Source organism: Schistocerca piceifrons, chromosome 7 (assembly GCF_021461385.2).
Source record: "Schistocerca piceifrons isolate TAMUIC-IGC-003096 chromosome 7, iqSchPice1.1, whole genome shotgun sequence".
Taxonomy (NCBI): Eukaryota; Metazoa; Arthropoda; class Insecta; order Orthoptera; family Acrididae; genus Schistocerca; species Schistocerca piceifrons.
The window spans coordinates 11,750,287-11,769,703 of record NC_060144.1 but is presented as its reverse complement, the minus strand read 5'-3'; the positions used below and the strand labels follow the sequence as shown (position 1 = coordinate 11,769,703).

The 19,417-nt window shown below is 38.9% G+C and overlaps 1 protein-coding gene across 1 annotated transcript in view; it reads right to left on the bottom strand.

Moving 5' to 3' along the window:
• The window catches only part of LOC124804976 (1-phosphatidylinositol 4,5-bisphosphate phosphodiesterase-like), a 543,720-nt gene that overhangs the window by 102,123 nt on the left and 422,180 nt on the right, over nucleotides 1-19,417 (bottom strand). Inside the window, exon 18 of the mRNA XM_047265367.1 lies at nucleotides 16,179-16,442. Coding sequence (XP_047121323.1) covers nucleotides 16,179-16,442 — 264 coding nt within the window. The remainder of the gene's footprint in view (nucleotides 1-16,178; nucleotides 16,443-19,417) is intronic.

Below are 19,417 nucleotides of genomic sequence, written 5' to 3'. Positions count from 1 at the left end.
GTAACGGGAAGTAAGCTAAATATTACTTCAAAATAGATGAGAAGAGACTTTTTCACTAAGAGATTGCCATAGTTATTCAGCATAATGAAAGCAGAACACCTATGGTCATCCAAGACATGTTACATCTGCTGGCCAACAGGAGTAAGCTAGCACCCCTTTATTAGTGACTATTAGTTCACAATGGTTACTGGATTGAACAGGAAAGGCACTCAGAGTTCATAAAACAGTCACTGGAAATCTCATGACACTTCTGGGGCCGACACTGATGGGGCTGCTAAGTGCTATACCACCTACTGCGTTCCCCTGACTTAAGCCCTCATAAGTTCAACTCGATTTCTAAACTGAAGGAAACACTTCACGGAATTTGCTTCAGAACTGCTACAAAATCGTTGGGCAATAGACGGCGCCGCTCGAACTGTTAACACAACTGGCGCTGTTAAGAGTATCCTACAACTTCCACATCGCTGGCAACAGGTTATACACAACGCTGGTGACTACTCCGAAGGTCAGTAAAACTTTGAAACACATATCTATTTTGTATGAGCTGTAAATAAATAGTTTCCACTATTAAAGTTCCAACCCTCATATAAAAACTTCTACATTTTATGGAATTATGAAAGATTCAACGTCAGATACATTTGAGCAGGACCAGTTCACTCTTTCTGTATGTTTCAATGATTTTGAAATGCTCAAAATAAAAGAACTTGTTCTGGGTGTATACAGTCTGGCACACTCCAGGGCACAAACATGGCAACTATCACTAAAGATATTATTCTAAGACTCTCACTAGAAATGATGTTCCTGTGTACCTACTGTTTTATTGGTATAGCCAATATGTCTGGGTGAAACTCAGGTGTAAAGAAAATCCTTCATCAAAACCAGACAAAAAGCTATACCATGCACTGCAGTGACCACTGTTTTGATCTTGCATTACATTCAAAAGGAAAAAGGTATAAGCAGATGTTGTGTTACCATCTGGTGTCACTGAAATGAATCCAAATTTGACATTTCAATTTAAACTGCGCCTACCACGCAAGGGGGCCTGGGTTCGATTCCCGGCAGTGCACTGGGTGTTGTGTGTCCTCCATCATCATTTTCATCATCATTGACACGCAAGTTGCCGAAGTGGCATAAACTAAAAAAGACTTGCAATACGGCAGCCGAACCCTGATAGGGGATATCCTGGCCAATAAATGCCTTATGAGCATTTCATTTCAAGTCACAAAATCAATGTACCACTTGCTATTAATTACAATTTTCAACAAAAACTGATTTGTTGATTTTAGCAACCTAATAAAACGGGAGGTATAGAGTTAATGTCATGATCGCAGGAAGGTGTAACTCTAGTTCCCATAGTGGGGAAGGCTACAACATTTACTGATATGAACTAACCCAGAGTTTGGGCTAGGCTACAGATCAATCTCTTCCCACACCCAAGTTTTCAGAGTAGGGACAGGGGCTGTGAGTGGGGGAGTGCAATATAGTACTCTATCCAGAAGTTTACACATAGTATCTTACTTCGACTGCATAATAAACTACTAAATAAAAATGAAAGCTAAATCCCTGATAGGATCTAGGGTCACCATATTTATCTGCCAACATCATATTTTCTGACACTTTATTCCAACAAATTCTATGAAAAGATGAATTTTTGGAGAGAGTACTTTAATGTGATGTTTGTTTGCTTTGCTGGGTGCTTAAAGTTTTTCATACTTTCCAATCTAAACCCAAGTCATTGAATGTTTTGTGTGTGTGTAATATGCAATGATTATAAGCCCATAAAATGAAATTGTGATGTTCCCATGACAGAACTGAATAGTATTAAGTGAAGCTACTCGAGCCAAAAGTGCAAACTTAACACCATTTGCAAATTGTAACAGCCCTATACTCAGATATAGTCTTGTAACTGTATTAACTTTTCAATTATACCCATATTTGTACCTTCAACTAATTGTTTTTGTAACTGTATTAACTTTTCACTATTTTTTTGTGTCTGTAGCTCTAACCATTACTTAATTTTAGTTACTGCTAATACTTTTTTCATTTTCTCAGTTTATTCTCTTCCATTCTGTAATAGTTCTATTGCAATTATTAGTCTCTCCTTTAGTTCATTAATCACCCATCCCTTCGGTTTAAATTGTTCATAACAAAATCACCATCAGTATCACTTTAGCAAATTTCAATCTAATTGTAGCTTCCTATGATAATCACTACCAGTATCACTTTAGTAAATTTCAATTTAATTCTAGCTTCCTACGATAATCTGTTAATTATTAAGCTTACTCCTCTCTGCTGGCAGCATCGGCCTCTTAAATCACTCCCCTTTCCCTTATTTCCACCCTAACCTGTTTCAAATACGCTAATTACATTTCTCCTCTTACGACATAGGATACACAGTGACACACGGCCGTCACTATTATTGGTCATATTCTCCTTGCACCGAATACTACTTATCCATTTTCTATACTCCCGCAACCTCAGGAAATCTCTTGCAGTCGCCTTTCTTTCGGCACTCGCGGAGTCACAAACAGGGCACGCAAAATCTCGGACACCCCTGTGTTATGTCACTTGGCGGAAGCACCAGCCAGTGCCCCTCGCGGCAGGTAGTGCCTAACAAAGGGACAAACCAGTCTGCCACCCTACTCCAGGCTGCTCAGCGGAACGCGTCAGAGCTTTTAGCAGCTCACTGCAACATCCAGTCTTTACCTGCACATTACGAAGAACTTAGCCTCCTCTTCAACCAGCTAAACTACCACGTAATCCTCTTATCCAAAACATGGTTGAAACCACACATATCCTCTGCATCTTTTCATCTCCCAGGGTACACATTTCTTAGGGCAGACAGATCAAAAAAGCGAGGTGGCGGGGTCGGCGCGTATATACGAACAGATCTCAAAGCGAAAGTCTTATGTACGTCAAATCCTGCTGAAGAAAAAGAGGCTGAATTCATGTTCATTGAAATAAATATACAAAGTCGGAAATTCTTGACTGGCGTCGTGTACAAGCCACCAAAAATAAACTCAATGAGTTCCTTCCAGTCGGAACTACATTCACTCCAGTGTCAATATGAACATGTCATCGTAATGGGTGACTTGAACGTAGACCTGCTAAGAGACACTCCCTCCACAATAAACCTAAGAAGATTGTTTAGTTGCAATAGCATGAACATTTTTCCATTACAACCTACACACCATATGGCGCACAGTCATACTCTTATAGACATAATCGCAATGAAACAGACTGACAAAGTAAGAGATGTTGGTCAAACATCGGCCCCTGGCCTCTCAGCACATGATGTAATATTCCTGGCCTACTCTGTGCAGCCCCCAAGGATCAAATCGCGTTACATAACTTGTAGGAACATGAAACATATTGACCTTGACGCTCTAACAGCCGATTGCTCAGAAATCTCATGGCATCAAATAATCAGAGAACCTACAATCGACGGCAAAATTAATGAACTTGGTGATAAACTCACTGCCCTCTATGACAAACATGTACCTGTGCGCACAATCCGTGTAAGAAAATCTCCTGCTCCATGGCTGACAGCTGAATTACGTCAAATGATGACTAATAGGGATGCTGCCCACAGGCGTTTCAAGGCAGATCCGAAACCAGAGTGTTTCGAAGAATACAGAAAGCTATGGAACAGAGTGAAACAATGCATTCGCAATGCTAAAATCAGGCACGCTCGCTCCCTTGTATGCAGCGATCTGACGCCCACGACTCTATGGAAGAATCTCCGTAGCTTGGGGGTCGGAAAGGCAAAATCGGAAACTACTTTTCATGTGTCAGCTAACGAATTAAATGAATTCTTCTCTGCACCTCTGAATACCAGCACGGCTGATAATTACCATCCACAAGAATCCCCAAACAGGATAACTAACAATGATAGCTTCCATCTAAAATATGTAACAACAAATACGGCAAGAAAAGCAATAATGAGAATCTCTTCTGATGCAAAAGGCAACGACAGTATCGGTATTACCATGATTAACAATGTTGCCGATATCTTAGTACCTGTCTTAACTGACATATATAATTTTTCCCTCGTGAACGGAATATACCCCACTGCATGGAAAAGAAGCATAATTCGACCCATCCCTAAGATCGAAAACCCACAACTGCCTAGTGATTACCGACCAATTAGCATACTGCCTGCTGTTTCCAAAGCACGCAAATATATTGTTCACGACCAAATCACTGAACACTTGCATGAATTCAGCCTATATGACAAATTTCAATCCGGATTCCGTAAACATCACAGCACAAACACTGCTCTAATTAAAGTAACAGATGACCTGAAATGTGCCATCGACAATTGAAAGGCAACAATATTGACGCTACTGGACTTCAGCAAAGCTTTTGACACTGTTAACTTTGACATATTGCTCAGAAAAATGCAACAGCTTAATTTCTCTGATAGTGCAATGAGATGGCTTGAAAGCTACTTAAAAGACAGACAGCAATGTGTTGTCTGCGTAAATGAAAAGTCTTCCTGGAAACATGTTTCCTCGGGAGTGCCACAAGGATCAGTCTTAGGACCACTTTTGTTTTCTTTATATGTCAACGATATTTTGTCGGTTCTGTCCTACTGTAAATATCATTTCTATGCCGACGACCTCCAGCTCTACCTAAGCGTCAGACCTGAAGACGTAAACACTGCAATCGCTCAGATGAATGATGATCTGTCTTCGGTAGTGACATGGGCGAAAAGCCTGGGGCTTAAACTAAATGCAAAAAAGACGCAAGTAATCTTAATAGCCCATCAGAAATTAATAAGTTCAGATTTCCGCGAACGGCTACCTCCTATTCTGCTCGACGGTACTCCAATACCATATCAGAAAACAGTGAAGAACTTGGGTGTAACTTTGGATGAGCATCTCAACTGGGCGGAGAATACAGTCGCAGTGTGGCGAAAGACGTCTGCTTGTCTCTATGCTCTCAAAAAGTTTCGGAACATATTTCCACAGGACTTGAAACGCCAGCTCGTGCAAGCACTCATTCTACCGAACCTCCACTATTGTGATGTGATTCAACAAGGCACGAGTAGTGAAAACAAAAGACGGCTAGAGCTAACCATGAATGCCTGTGTGCGTTACACCTGCAACATTCGCCGATATGATCATGTTAGTGCTTCATACTCTGAGCTAAAGTGGCTGCGGCCGGACAAATTGTGTGTCTACCACACTCTATGTCTACTTCACAGACTCCTCGTCGCGCAAGCACCCCGGTACCTTGCTTCAGAGATTAAAAACCTGTCATGTCATCATAATCGAAACACGAGGTCAGTCTTATTTGGTATCCTAACTGTGCCCACTCACAAAACAAAAACTTTTGCAAACTCCTTCTCAGTTGCCGCTGTCCGCCTATGGAACAAACTGCCCCTTACCTTGCGCAAAATTCAATCTCCTGCTGCTTTTAAGAAGAAGTTGAAGCATTTCCTACTATCATCCTCATAAAGTTCTCCACAAAATTAATGTACCAGGCCAATCCTCTCATCGGTCAAATAGCAAAGCTAGCGTCTCCTATCTTGCTCCTGAGATGCCTTCCCCTTCATATATCTCTATTAGCCAGGCAATCTTCTTTTCCTTTATATTTCCTTAATTATGTTTCATCATGTCTATTCTTCTCCTCCCTTCACCATGAGTCTCCCTCATACTCCCTGCTGCCAGCACTCCTACCTAAAATTTGTCTCTTCAATAATGTCTAATTATAACAGTACTTATGATCTACGAATATAAACTCTATATGTATGTATTTTTCCAGGTGTACCTTTCTAATTGTTTATTTCACTTTTTGTACTAGATGTAGTTTAGCATGCCTACTAAAACGTATGAATGTAAAATAAGTAGAATGCCTGGTTAGATGTAAGAGAGGGCCTGATGGCCCTAATCTTGCCAGGTTAAATAAATCAATAAATAAATAAATAAATAAATAAATAAATAAATAAATCATGGGTCTTGTGAGATTGGCTGACAGAAGCAAACCGAGCAGTGGCCACGTTGATTTGTTTGAAAAGTATTTATACTTGGGTATTATGGATATATACAGTTTAAGTGATAAACTACATTAAAGATGTCTCCCAAATACGTTATTTTTAGTAAAGGTCACTGTGCTATAGTATCATAGAATGTGAGATCGATGTTTCAACATGTCACCAGAGATTTTTACACATTTCATTTAGTAGGCTAAATTGGTACTTAGGCCTACAACAAATGAATTGCTCATCATCTAGTAATGCACATTCCACTTATCGTAATTCATTTGTTTATAGATGAAATCAGCTCATCTCCCCTTCTACATTGTGATAGAGTCTATGGCAATTTCATTAAAATTTGGTCAATACAGTAGTTCTTTTTCAGACTCATGTTCCAAATTTTTGCTTAATAAATTGCAAGCTGAATTCATGTAGCGCTATTTTCAAGCATGTGGTATGCTGCAGTTATTCATAAGAAATTAAAACTCACTTGAGCTCAGGCACAATACACTCACAAAAAGAAACTGGCTAACAATGATAACTGAACATTTTTAATGTGTATTTCCTCTATAATGTATATTTCCTCTATGCATTTCTAAAACTCCCACTAGATGCTGACACTTGATGTTACCATATTCTAGTGCTCTCTATTGCATCATTTACAAATTTATTCGTACACAGATGGAGTTGCCAATAATATCGGGGGAGGGGGCAGGGGGCACTATCTAAATTACTATCAAAACATTAATACCAAGGATCAAGTAATGATGTATCAAAGCATAATACTGATGTACAGAGACAGTGATTCGACAGTGAAATACCAGCCACTCTATTGATTCCATTTTTATGTAAGCAGCAGAATGTGAAAATCGTGTGGAAGCTGGTACGACACCCTTAGGCTCTGCCAGTTGAGCTATTGAGAGGCCGTTCAGATGGCCCATATGAGCTATACTCTGTAGAAGCCATGCTCTACTACATAGAGCTAATGAGCATTTCAAGATGTAGCCTTAAGACTAGCTACTACCTGTTCGAGAAACATCAGTCTATCTTCTTCTTCTTCTGTAGTGGTCAATCCAAGGATTGGTTTGCAACAGCTACAATGGCAGCTTGTCTCCATTCTGTGCATCTTTCAGCTTTTCTCTTCATTTCTTTATAGGTGTCACATCCCACATCTTTCACGATTTGATCCATGTACCTCAGTCGTGGTCTTCCTCTTGGTCTTTTTCCCTCGACATGTCCCTCTATGATTTTGTTCAGGAGTCCTTTATGTCTTAATAGATGGCCTGTAAATTGCACTCTTCTTTTAACAATGAAACTCCAGAAGCTTCTCTTCTCACCTGCTCTTTCCAGAACCACTTTGTTTGTGACCTTGTCGATCCATTTTATTTTGAGCATGCGTCTATAGCACCACATTTCAAAAGAATTTAGCTTCTGCTGTTCCTCCGTCCCGAGAGTCCATGTTTCACACCCATAGCATGCCACACTCCACACATATGATTTCAAAAATCTTTTCCTGGTTTCAAGGCTGATGCTCTTAGATCTTAATGTGTTTTTCTTCTTGTTAAAAGCAGCCTTTGCTTGAGCTATTCTACTTCTCACTTCTGCCTTGCTCCTTCCATCCCTGGTAATATTACTGCCCAGATAGGTAAATTTATCAACTTGTTCAAGCAGTTCATTGCCTACATGAACTTGGACTTTCACTTGATCTTCTTTGTCACATGCCATTACTTTTGTTTTTGCTTTATTAATTCTCATATTATATTCTTCACCCATAACTTTATCCATTCTATTCAGTAGGACTACAAGATCTTATCCCTTTCAGCCAGGACAGCTATATCATCGGCATATCTTATCATATCTACTCGTTGGCCATGAATTACTACACCTGTCTGTGAATTTTCCCTTACTTTTTTCAGCGCCTCTTCAATGTATACGTTAAAGATAACAGGGGATAGTGCGCAACTTTGTCGGACACCTTTTCGTATCTGCACCTCTTCTTATTTTGTCCGTACACGGATAACTGCTGTCTCATTTTTGTACAGGTTCCATATCATTTTTCTATCTTTATGGTCTATTCCTACTTTTTTGAGTACCTCAAACATTTTATCCCATTTAACATTATCAAAGGCTTTCTCTACATCTACGAAAGCTATGAATGTTTTCAGGTTCTTATCTAGTCGTTTCTCTATTATTAGTTTTAGAGCAAATATTGCTTCTCTGGTTCCTCTATCTTTCCAGAATCCATACTGGTCTTCGGAGAGTGTAGCTTTGACTTTTTGTTCTATGTGTTTTAGGATAATTGAGGTTAATATTTTAGAGGCGTGAGTAACTAGGCTGAGCGTCCTATAATTTTCACATCTTGTAGCATTTGCCTTCTTTGGAATGGGGATCATAATGTTTTCCTCAAAGTCTGTAGGAATTTTACCCTGCTCGTACATGTTGAAAACAAGATTATACAACTCCTGATTCAGTTTTGCTCCTCCAGATTTCAGAAGTTCGGCTGGGATATTGTCTATACCAGGCGATTTGTTGTTTTTCAGTTTTTTCAGAGCTAGTTCAAACTCTACCTTTAAATAGGTTTGCCTATGTTGTGTGCATCTACTTCTGTTTCCTCTTCCATGACGTTTTCAGACAGGTCTGGTCCGCTGTACAGTTTTCCTATATATTGTTTCCATCTTCTTGCAACTTCGTCATCATCATCCAACATATTGCCATTCTCATCCATCACAGCCCTACACTTGTTTCTTCTGTCTCCAAAGCAATGTCTCACACATTTATAGGCCTTGTCGATATTTCCCTTGCTCATGTTGTCCTCAACTGAAATACAGAGATCATCGAGGTATTTTTCTCTTGCTTGTTTTGCCTCTCTGTTGATTCTGTTTTTCAGACTCTTGTATTTATCTTGGTCTTCCTTCTTCACAGAATTTTTTAATTTCCTTCTTTCTTCCATCATATTTAGTAGGTCATTATGATCCATTCCTTCCTTTTCTCTGTCCTTTCTTTTCCTATTACTTCTTCTGCTGCTTCTAAAATACCAGTTTTTATTTTTTCCCAGCTGCTTTGGGTGTCATTGCAGCCCTGTGTATTTGTTTTCTTGTCTGTTTCTAGTTGATAGTGCTTCAGTGTATTTTCGTTTTTCAGGTTTGTCAAATCCCATTTACATGTACTTCTTCTTTTAATGATCTTGAATTTTAGTTCAGTCGTCATCATAACGAGTCTATAACAGTTCCAAAAACATTGACTGTCAATTTTCTACATCTACATCTACATTGATACTCCATAAGCCACCGTACGGCGTGCAGCAGAGTATCTTACGACTACTGGTCATTTACCTTCCTGCTCCACACGCAAATAGAGTGAGGGGGAAAATGACTGTCTTTGTGCCTCCATATGAGCCCTAATTTCTCATACTTTATCTTCATGATCCTTACGCACAGTGTATGTTGGCAGCAGCAGAATTGTTTGGCAGTCAGTTTCAAATGCTGGTTCTCTAAACTCTCTTAACAGTGTTTCTTGAGAAGAATGTTGCCTTCCATCCAGGGATTCACATTTTAGTTCCTGAAGTGTCTCCATAGCACTTACGTGTTGTTCAAACCAACTGATAACAAGTCTAGCAGCCCGCCTCTGAATTGCTTCAGTGTCTTTCTACAATATGACCTGATACAGGTGCCAAACACTCTAGCAGTACTCAAGAAGAGGTCGCACTAGCATACTATGCAAGTCTCCTTTACAGATGAAACACTCTTTTCTAAAATTCTCAAAATAAACCAAAGTCAACCACTAGCCTTTTATACTACAGTTCTCACATGCTTGTTCCATTTCGTATCAATTTGCAACATTATGCCCAGATATTTAAATGACTTGACTTTGCCAAGCAGGACACTATTAATTCTGTACCCAAACGTGGCAGGTTTATTGTTCCTACTCATCCAGATTAACTTACTTTTTCCACATTTGTAGCTAGCTGCCATTCATCACGACAACTAGAAATTTTGTCTAATTCTTTTTGTATCTCCCTACAGTCACTCAACTTCAACACCTTACCATACACCACAACAGCATCATCAGCAAACAAGATTGCTGCCCATCTTGTCTGCCAAATCATTTATGTCTATAGAGAACAACAGCGGTCCTAAAACACCCCCTGACAATATCCTTGTCTCTGACGAACATTTGCCGTCAAGGACAACATAATGGATTCTATTACTTAATAAGTCTTCGAACCACCCACATATCTGTGAACTTATTTCATACATTCATACCTTCATTAACAGCCTGCAATGGGGCACTGTGTCAAATGCCTTCTGGAAATCTAGAAATATGGCATCTGCTTGTTGCCCTTCATACACAGTTCACAGTATATCATGTGAGAAAAGGGCACGCTGATTTTTGAGTGAGCAATGCTTTATAACATCATGCTGATTCAAGGACATAAGTTTCTCAGTCTCAAGAAAATTTATTGTATTCAAACTGAGAATATGTTCAAGGATTCTGCAACAAACCAATGTTAGGGATATTGGTCTTTAATTTTGTGGGTCCATTCTTTTACCCTTCTTATATACTGGAGTCATCTGCACTTTTTTCCAGTCACTTGGTATTTCATGCTGGGCAAAAGATTCACAATAAATGCAGGCTAGGTTAGGTGCCAATACCATAGAGTACTTTTTGTAAAACCGAAATGGGATTCCATCCGGACATGGTGATTTGTTTGCTTTCAAAAGTTTCAGTTGTTTCTCTATGCTAGGGACACTTATTACTATGTCGTCCATATGGGAGTCCATTCAGTGGTCAAATGGCAATATGCCTGTACCATTCTCCTATGTGAACAACTTTGGCTTTCATTTTGCCATCTTCAACTGGCACACCAGACAGGACAACAAGGGACTGAGTGGACACCTTAGGCCTAATTTACAATCTTACATAGGACCAGAATTTTCTCGGGTTCTCTGCCAGATCTTCTGCCAAGGTGTAATGGTGGTAGTTGTTGTTGCATGCTTTGTGCATAGATCTTTTCACAGATGCACAAATCTCTACTAACCTTTGCTTGTCATCATTTGTGAATTATCTTTTGAATCGAGAGTGCAACAGCCTCTGCTTCCTTGCCATGTTCCAAATTTCATTATTAAACCAAGGTGGGTCTTTTTCATCCTTTATCCACTTACTAGGCACATTCATGCAGGCATATTTATGAGGGAAATAATAAAAGTGTCTCTTATAATTTAAATTCTGTAATCATATATAAAAACAAAGATGAGGTGACTTACCGAACGAAAGCGCTGGCAGGTCGATAGACACACAAACAAACACAAACATACACACAAAATTCAAGCTTTCGCAACAAACTGTTGCCTCATCAGGAAAGAGGGAAGGAGAGGGGAAGACGAAAGGAAGTGGGTTTTAAGGGAGAGGGTAAGGAGTCATTCCAATCCCGGGAGCGGAAAGACTTACCTTAGGGGGAAAAAAGGACATAATATGTCTGCTTGTGTCTGTATGTGTGGATGGATATGTGCATGAGTGCGAGTGTATACCTGTCCTTTATTCCCCCTAAGGTAAGTCTTTCCGCTCCCGGGATTGGAATGACTCCTTACCCTCTCCCTTAAAACCCACTTCCTTTCGTCTTCCCCTCTCCTTCCCTCTTTCCTGATGAGGCAACAATTTGTTGCGAAAGCTTGAATTTTGTGTGTATGTTTGTGTTTGTTTGTGTGTCTATCGACCTGCCAGCGCTTTCGTTCAGTAAGTCACCTCATCTTTGTTTTTATATATAATTTTTCCCACGTGGAATGTTTCCCTCTATTATATTGATATCATTAATTTAAATTCTGTAATCATTTATTGATAAATATACGACAAATGTCTGCTTGTGTCTGTATGTGCGGATGGATATGTGTGTGTGTGTGCGCGAGTGTATACCTGTCCTTTTTTCCCTCTAAGGTAAGTCTTTCCACTACCGGGATTGGAATGACTCCTTACCCTCTCCCTTAAAACCCACTTCCTTTCGTCTTCCCCTCTCCTTCCCTCTTTCCTGATGAGGCAACAGTTTGTTGTGAAAGCTTGAATTTTGTGTGTATGTTTGTGTTTGTTTGTGTGTCTATAGACCTGCCAGCGCTTTCGTTCGGTAAGTCACCTCATCTTTGTTTTTATATATAATTTTTCCCACGTGGAATGTTTCCCTCTATTATATTGATATCATTAATTTAAATTCTGTAATCATTTATTGATAAATATATGACAAATGTCTGCTTGTGTCTGGATGTGCGGATGGATATGTGTGTGTGTGTGCGCGAGTGTATACCTGTCCTTTTTTCCCTCTAAGGTAAGTCTTTCCACTACCGGGATTGGAATGACTCCTTACCCTCTCCCTTAAAACCCACATCCTTTCATCTTTCCCTCTCCTTCCCTCTTTCCTGATGAAACAACCGTTGGTTGCAAAAGCTTGATTTTTGTGTGTATGTTTGTGTTTGTTTGTGTGTCTATCAACCTGCCAGCACTTTCGTTTGGTAAGTCACATCATCTTTGTTTTTAGATATAAATATATTTTAATATATATTTTGGGGCAGCTCTGCCTCTTAGCCTTTAACTATGAGCCATACCTGGTCGCAGGCCTCCTGAATGACTTTATACAAGCAGCTCAATTATAGATGAAGGAGATCAAACCTATGTAAAATGGCTCAAAAAGTTTGAGACTCTTTTTGTTTGACAGTTGCTACTGAGGTTTTTGGACTCTGCAAAGAACTGGCTCTCTACAGAACCTGAATATTAATGCAGATGGAGTGAAACATTCTGTAGTACTGAGGAAGCATTTGATATGCTGTCAGAGAAAGCTAAGAAATATTCTAAGAACCTAAATATGAAAGACCCAAATATCTTTATGGCCAAGAAAAACACCTGCAACTCTGAAACACACAGAATTATCATCTGTTGCTGAAGAAATCAAGAGATTCTAAGGTGACTCTCCTGTCGTGAAGGGAAACTTGTTATCCCTTCCCAAACAAATCCTCCATCTACATGAAGTTTCAAAGAGTTGCTTGGAGTACACACACAGCAAACTTTAAACATGGACACACTTCATGAACAGTTCAAAATGCTGCGAGCCATTATGACTGGCTTACTGCCATATAGTGTACCCTCTACTGACAACAACTTCCTGCTGAATGTGGTAGAGTTAACGAACTGTTTCAGAAAGTTATGATTATGACAGTTCCAGTATTATTAGCAAAAAAATGGCTCAAATGGCTCTGAGCACTATGGGACTCAACTGCTGTGGTCATAAGTCCCCTAGAACTTAGAACTACTTAAACCTAACTAACCTAAGGACGGCACACAACACCCAGCCATCACGAGGCAGAGAAAATCCCTGACCCCGCCGGGAATCGAACCCGGGAACCCGGGTGTGGGAAGCGAGAACGCTACCGCACGACCACGAGATGTGGGCTATTATTATTAGCATCCTCCAGGAGGTCATTCATGCATTGTGATGACTTAAAACTTGCCTCAGATCAAGGACGGAGTTGAGATTCTCCCATTTACACCCCATCCGTGTTTATCAAGAGAGGTTCAGGAAAATTTATATTATGGACATCATGAAAGACTTTGCTTTACAAAATATGGAAAGGAAAACTTCATTCACAAATTGTTTGTGCGGTATTTGAAATCTAAAAGAGAACAAAGTAATTGCCTTCTTTCTCAAAGAGATCATGTTTTTCTTTTTTCTATTAAATTGTAATGCACAGTGTCCACAATAATAATAATAACAACAACAACAATAACGTGAGGTTATATGAGAGACTGATATTGCAGTCTACAGTAAATCTGAACTCCTGTTTGTAAAAAGTGTCAGAGCAAAGTAGAATTAATATACAGTGAAACCTCTTTATAACGTTCCTACATATAATGTTTTCTTCTATGTTACATCCATTTTTTTCGGTCCCGACTAAAAGCCCATATAAACAAAGTTAAATTTTCCTCTTTACTGCGTTTACTCTACATTACAATTTCCTCCATGTAATGCTCATATTTTTGGAACCTTGGTCAGTTATTTACCTCTTTATAATATTTAAGTGACTGGATGTAGACGTATCGTTTCCGTTCTGTGGATGCACAGTTTGCACCGGCTCGGAAAGCCCACTCTCAGCGTGTTTCATATGTCAGTGGCAGAACCCAGTCATATGACATGTGACGCACATTCTGCTTGCGATCTTTTTGGTGCCATTTCAGTCGATGCTTTGTATTCGTAGCATGTTGTGTGAGCTGAGCAGCAAAAGGTTCATGTGTCTAGTGAGAGTGTGTCTTCGATCTAACAATAACTGGGAAGCCAGCAGAGCTCACAACTGAAGCTGAATATTTTACAGGCAATGAATTTAATTATGTACCCATGGAGGGAAGTCAGTGCTGAAACTATTAAAGTGTTTCACAAAAGCGGGATTCTGTGAGAATGAGATGGCAGCTCCTGTGGAATATGATGCAAGTGATTTGCACGAGTTTCAGGAATTAATAGGCAGTGATTCTGTCACTTTTGAGGACTTTGTGGCTATGGATGATAACGTGGTAACCACAGTATAACAAAGTATTGAGGAGCTGAATGCAGAGAGAAGCTTGGAGAATAGTCGTGGTAGTGAAAGTGACAATGACAGTGACAAGGAAGATGACTCTGTGCCCTCATATACTAAGGCAGCTGAAGCCTTTGAAACATTCAGGAGATATATGATGGCCCATACACTTGAGAACAGAACAGTAGTTCAAGTTGCTCATTTGGAGCAAGAAATGATTGCCATAGAGTCTAGGAGAAATAGAAAACAAACATGCTTGCTTGAATATTTTAAAAAATCATAGGTATGTGATTTTCAGATTGCGTAGGTTCCTAGAGTTTTCTGCAAATTTAAGTTCCGCTTCATAATTTAATTAGTAAAGTAATTTTTTATAACTATTTTTTTTCAATCTGTACCATTTACTGTATTTTTATGTAATATGTTCAGTATGTCATAAACAAAATTTGGCTCACATTCTATAATTGGGTCAACTGAAACACGGGATATCACATGTCAGCTTTGGACAATGATGTCAATCCTTAAGAATCTGTTATAACTTTTTACTGTACAAACTGATCCATTTACTTTCACCCATCCATCTACTAGGCCCCATGTTTTAATTACAAAATTACATTTGATACATTGATCATTTGCAATGAATATCATATTATAGTGTTGTGAAAATTTAAAATGTCATCTATGGCACCATTTGTCAAAGCTGATTAGTGGTATCCAGATCTTCAGTAATGTCCTATAATTATTATTTGGAAGCCTTCCTCTTTATAGTGTTTTCCTTTATATGGTGTTCAGAATTTGTGGTTCCTTGAAAAATGTTATATAGAGGTTCCACTGTATTCCCAACCATATGATGTCTTTTTCAAAATTAAAAGAACAAAAGTGTTTCCAAGAAGCATGACATATAAATCTGGGATGATATTTATGACTTTTAATATTAATTAATTTCTTTTCGTAGAACAATACAACACTGACTCCCTAATACAATGTCCCACACTATTAATGAATGGAAAATCCAGGGTGGAATAACGACAATATTGTGAAAAGGATAGTTGCTCCTCACCATACGGCACAGATGTTGAAAACCAGGGCTTCCTCAGAACAGATAGCATGCATGCATGATCACGTGCACACAACACACACACACACACACACACACACACACACACACACACACACACACACACACACACACACAGAATCTCTGACTGCCAAGGTCAGAGTCACACTCTTCCCACACTACTGGTATACACATAAGCTTAACAGTTTAACTGAAAGCTATATCTCCAAGTTTGCTTACCCCCTCCCTTTCCCCCCTCCACTGTCTCATCGCTAAAAGAAGTAGTTCGTCTGCCAATATAGACTAGGTTTACTGACTTAGGGAAATAAAGAAATTTCTTGTAATCTTTAAACTGTATGTTCAGCCTCAGGTACAAAATCTAATCCCACTTGTGTGATCTGAGACTCAATATGTAATTCGAAATAATTGATGTTCCTGACAACTATTGCTGTTTATGTCAATTGTTTACAATTTATGCAAACTGGGAGACAAGCAGCTGTTCAGTAACAATGAGTTTGGTGAGTGACTGGAGCTTGCAAACATTTCACTTTTCACACTGATACAACATGTTAAGCCCAAATGGGGCAAGTTTACTTGCCATAGTGTTCATCAAGTGTTGCAGGGCCACTGGACCTTCGGTCAGAAGACTTCCCAGATTTCCTGCTGCCGCCACTGCTGCTGCCCAATCCTCTGCTGCCATCGTCGCTACCACTATCACCAGCTCCTCCTTCACTTCCATCACCTACCACAGTTTCAGGAGTCAACATTTCCATCTGTTCGGCACCCATTGCCTTCATATTCTCCACCATCTTCTCTCGAGCAGACAAGAAAGCACATGGGTCTGACAGTGCATTCATTAAATCTGAAACATGTACCACTCTTATGTTTTACTGAACATCTCCTTTAAAGATGTCAATCACAGTCCAGTAAATATCACATAAATGTGCTTTGGAAAATCTTTCTAAAAAGTTTCTACAAAAGTGCAGTTTTTCTAGTGTAATTTATATATGTTGGCTTTTCAAATTGGTAGGAAACTGTCCACTAAAAATGTTTATCCCATTTTACCAGTGAAAGTGTTTCACGTTTACAGATGACATTTTTCAGTGTTTTTCAGGGGCCAGTATTGTGCCCGAATACACAAATTATATTCACATATTCAAAAAAACACACAAAAATAATTAGCAATAGCTCATCTCTATTGATACATTCAAAAGGCATTAAAATTATTCCAAACATAAATACTATATTTGTTTCTCCCTCATGTCATTTCTTTCACATATTGGATACATATTCACATATATGTAGAAGTAAGCTTTAAAAATAAATACAAAGAAAACTGAGTATATGGTAAGTGTGACGAACATGATTTACATTATGTAAATTTGGGTATTAAATGCTGTTTTCCATTTAAATACCTTGGTGTAGCTAACTCCAGATGGAAAGAGTGTAAAAGATAAGATAGGGCAAGGGAAATGCGTTATTCAAGAATTAAACTCAATCCTTTGGAATAAAAAGATCACAGTTAAAAACGAACAGATTATATAGAAGACAACTGTAGAAACCAAATGTACATATGGATTGTAAGTTTGACAAATAAGAAAAAGAGAAAAAGATCAACTGGTATCCACAGAGATGGATTACTGGAGACTAAGTACTGGAGTCTCAAGGGGGAAAAATAGACGTGGAAGAGGACATGAGGAAAGCTATGGAGAGGATGAGGTTACTACAATATGGCCATTTAGAATTAGTGGATGATAAAATATGGTCAAGAAACGTATGGACTTGGAAAAGGGAAAAAATGTGCAATGGTCTCATCATTTCAGGTCATGACTCACTAAAAAACACATATTTTGTCTCCTACAAGAACTATCTTCTTTACAAGTTTGTGAGTGGCTGAGGAGACCAAACCTGGAATCACATTTTCCACTACAGTGAGGGCATGTCCTGTCCATGTCAACCTCAGGTTGCTTTGCATTGCTTGTCAACAGGTTGATTTACATTGCTTGTCATGACATTTTCCCTTTCTTCTTACAGTTCTGCTTCTCTGATCTTAATCTCTTCCATTGTTGCTCAAAGTACTGTGAGCCACCATAACAGTCCGATGAAAAGCCAGACAATCAGAACCAGCAGTTTCACAATTGTCATTAACAATTTGACATCTTTTTTAAAAATAAGACTCTTTGGATCACCTTTGTATCATTTCATATGTCGTCCTCATTCTCACTGACCATTTTTGCATTGAGAATACATTATTTGTTTTGGCCAGCATATGGGTGATATTAGCAGTCGATAAAAGTTTGTGTTTGGTGATGATATCCTCTGGACTGGTAGCTTTTGTTTTCTCCAGGGTACTGATATTAGTGCTGAAAAAATTAGTTCTCAAGGAGCTTCAGATGCCATCTGTAGGTGACATAGGCCTCACTCCTATAAATGAGAAATGGTATAAGATGGTCTGATAAATAAAGAGCTTGGTCAGAGCACTGACATCATGACTGTTGGAAACCATACAGCACAAAACAGCCATAAGCTGTGCTAGTGCAACTTATCCTATACAGGATTTCAGTGCCTGTACTGCATTCGTGGACAGATGATTACCAAGGGGATGAAAATGCTCAGCATTTTGCAAAATTTCATCACTCCTGATGTTAACATTTGTATGCCATTGCGTATGCCTCACTGAACACAATGCATATTGCTTACAGGTTTCCTGGGTTAGCCATAATAATAGGTCATGTTTCAAGCATTTAGATAACACTGGAATTTTATTGGAATTGCTCTTCCCCAACCCCTCTTTCCTAATTGTATTAGACCACAATATAGTGTCCTTACCAACCTTTGCATTGAAATCCCCTACAAGTATAATTTTACATGACTGGGGTATAATTATCTGTTAACATTATGTCAACTTTCTCCTTTTGATGATCAGTAGATGTAAGAGATGGAGGCTAGCTTGTAACTACAGAAATTTGCTGGTTGTGAGTTTAACGTGTCATTTCATAGTGTTACACTTATTCCAGAAGGAAGTTTGCCAAAGAGAGAAGAGTTAATTCCTCATGGCAAACCGAACTTCATGCATATAAGTTATGTTTCTACCCTCTCCTTTCCTGAAGAAAACATTCTTCCAGAGCTAACTGTGATCAGCCCCTCTAGTTGCACTCAGGGCAACAATGTCAGTGTTAAATCTTCCCAACTCATGAGTGTAATTGCTGTTCATTTTTATATTTGATGGGTGCCATTATCCAACAGAATATGAATGTTACAGATTGTCAGGTTTAAATTTATTGGTTTATTTTGATCTCACGTGGTGTTTTATCTAAAAATGGTATCCAGTATGGTGATTTTAGGTTGACTGCATTTTAAGCAACTTTTATTGTCCCTTCCCCATTCAGGGTGAGCAGAGTGGATCCCAGATGGGACTTCTCCCTCCTCAGTGTAAATACAGACTGTTCTTCAGCTTGATTAGGTCAACCACCTAGAAGATTGGTGATATATCAATAAATATAGGGACTTGTGGACTCTCCAAGAGGAGGATTGGCATGGTTATAAACTACACAGTTTGAAAATCAAGAAACAGCATTAGCTGTAAGCAACTCACAAAACATTTGCAAGTAAAATATCAAAAGTCTCTGTTAAACTACATTTTTGAGCCTCATTATTCAGATAGTAATTTACATGTAACTGATGTTAAAAATATAAATATTTTGCTTATAAACATTTTCTTTGAGGAAATATTCATAATAGTCACAACAACAACATGTACTTGAAAACTTGACCATTAGCTATCTGCATGGACTTATGTTCCTTACTTAAAAGTCTCATTCTCTTCTTCCAACAGAA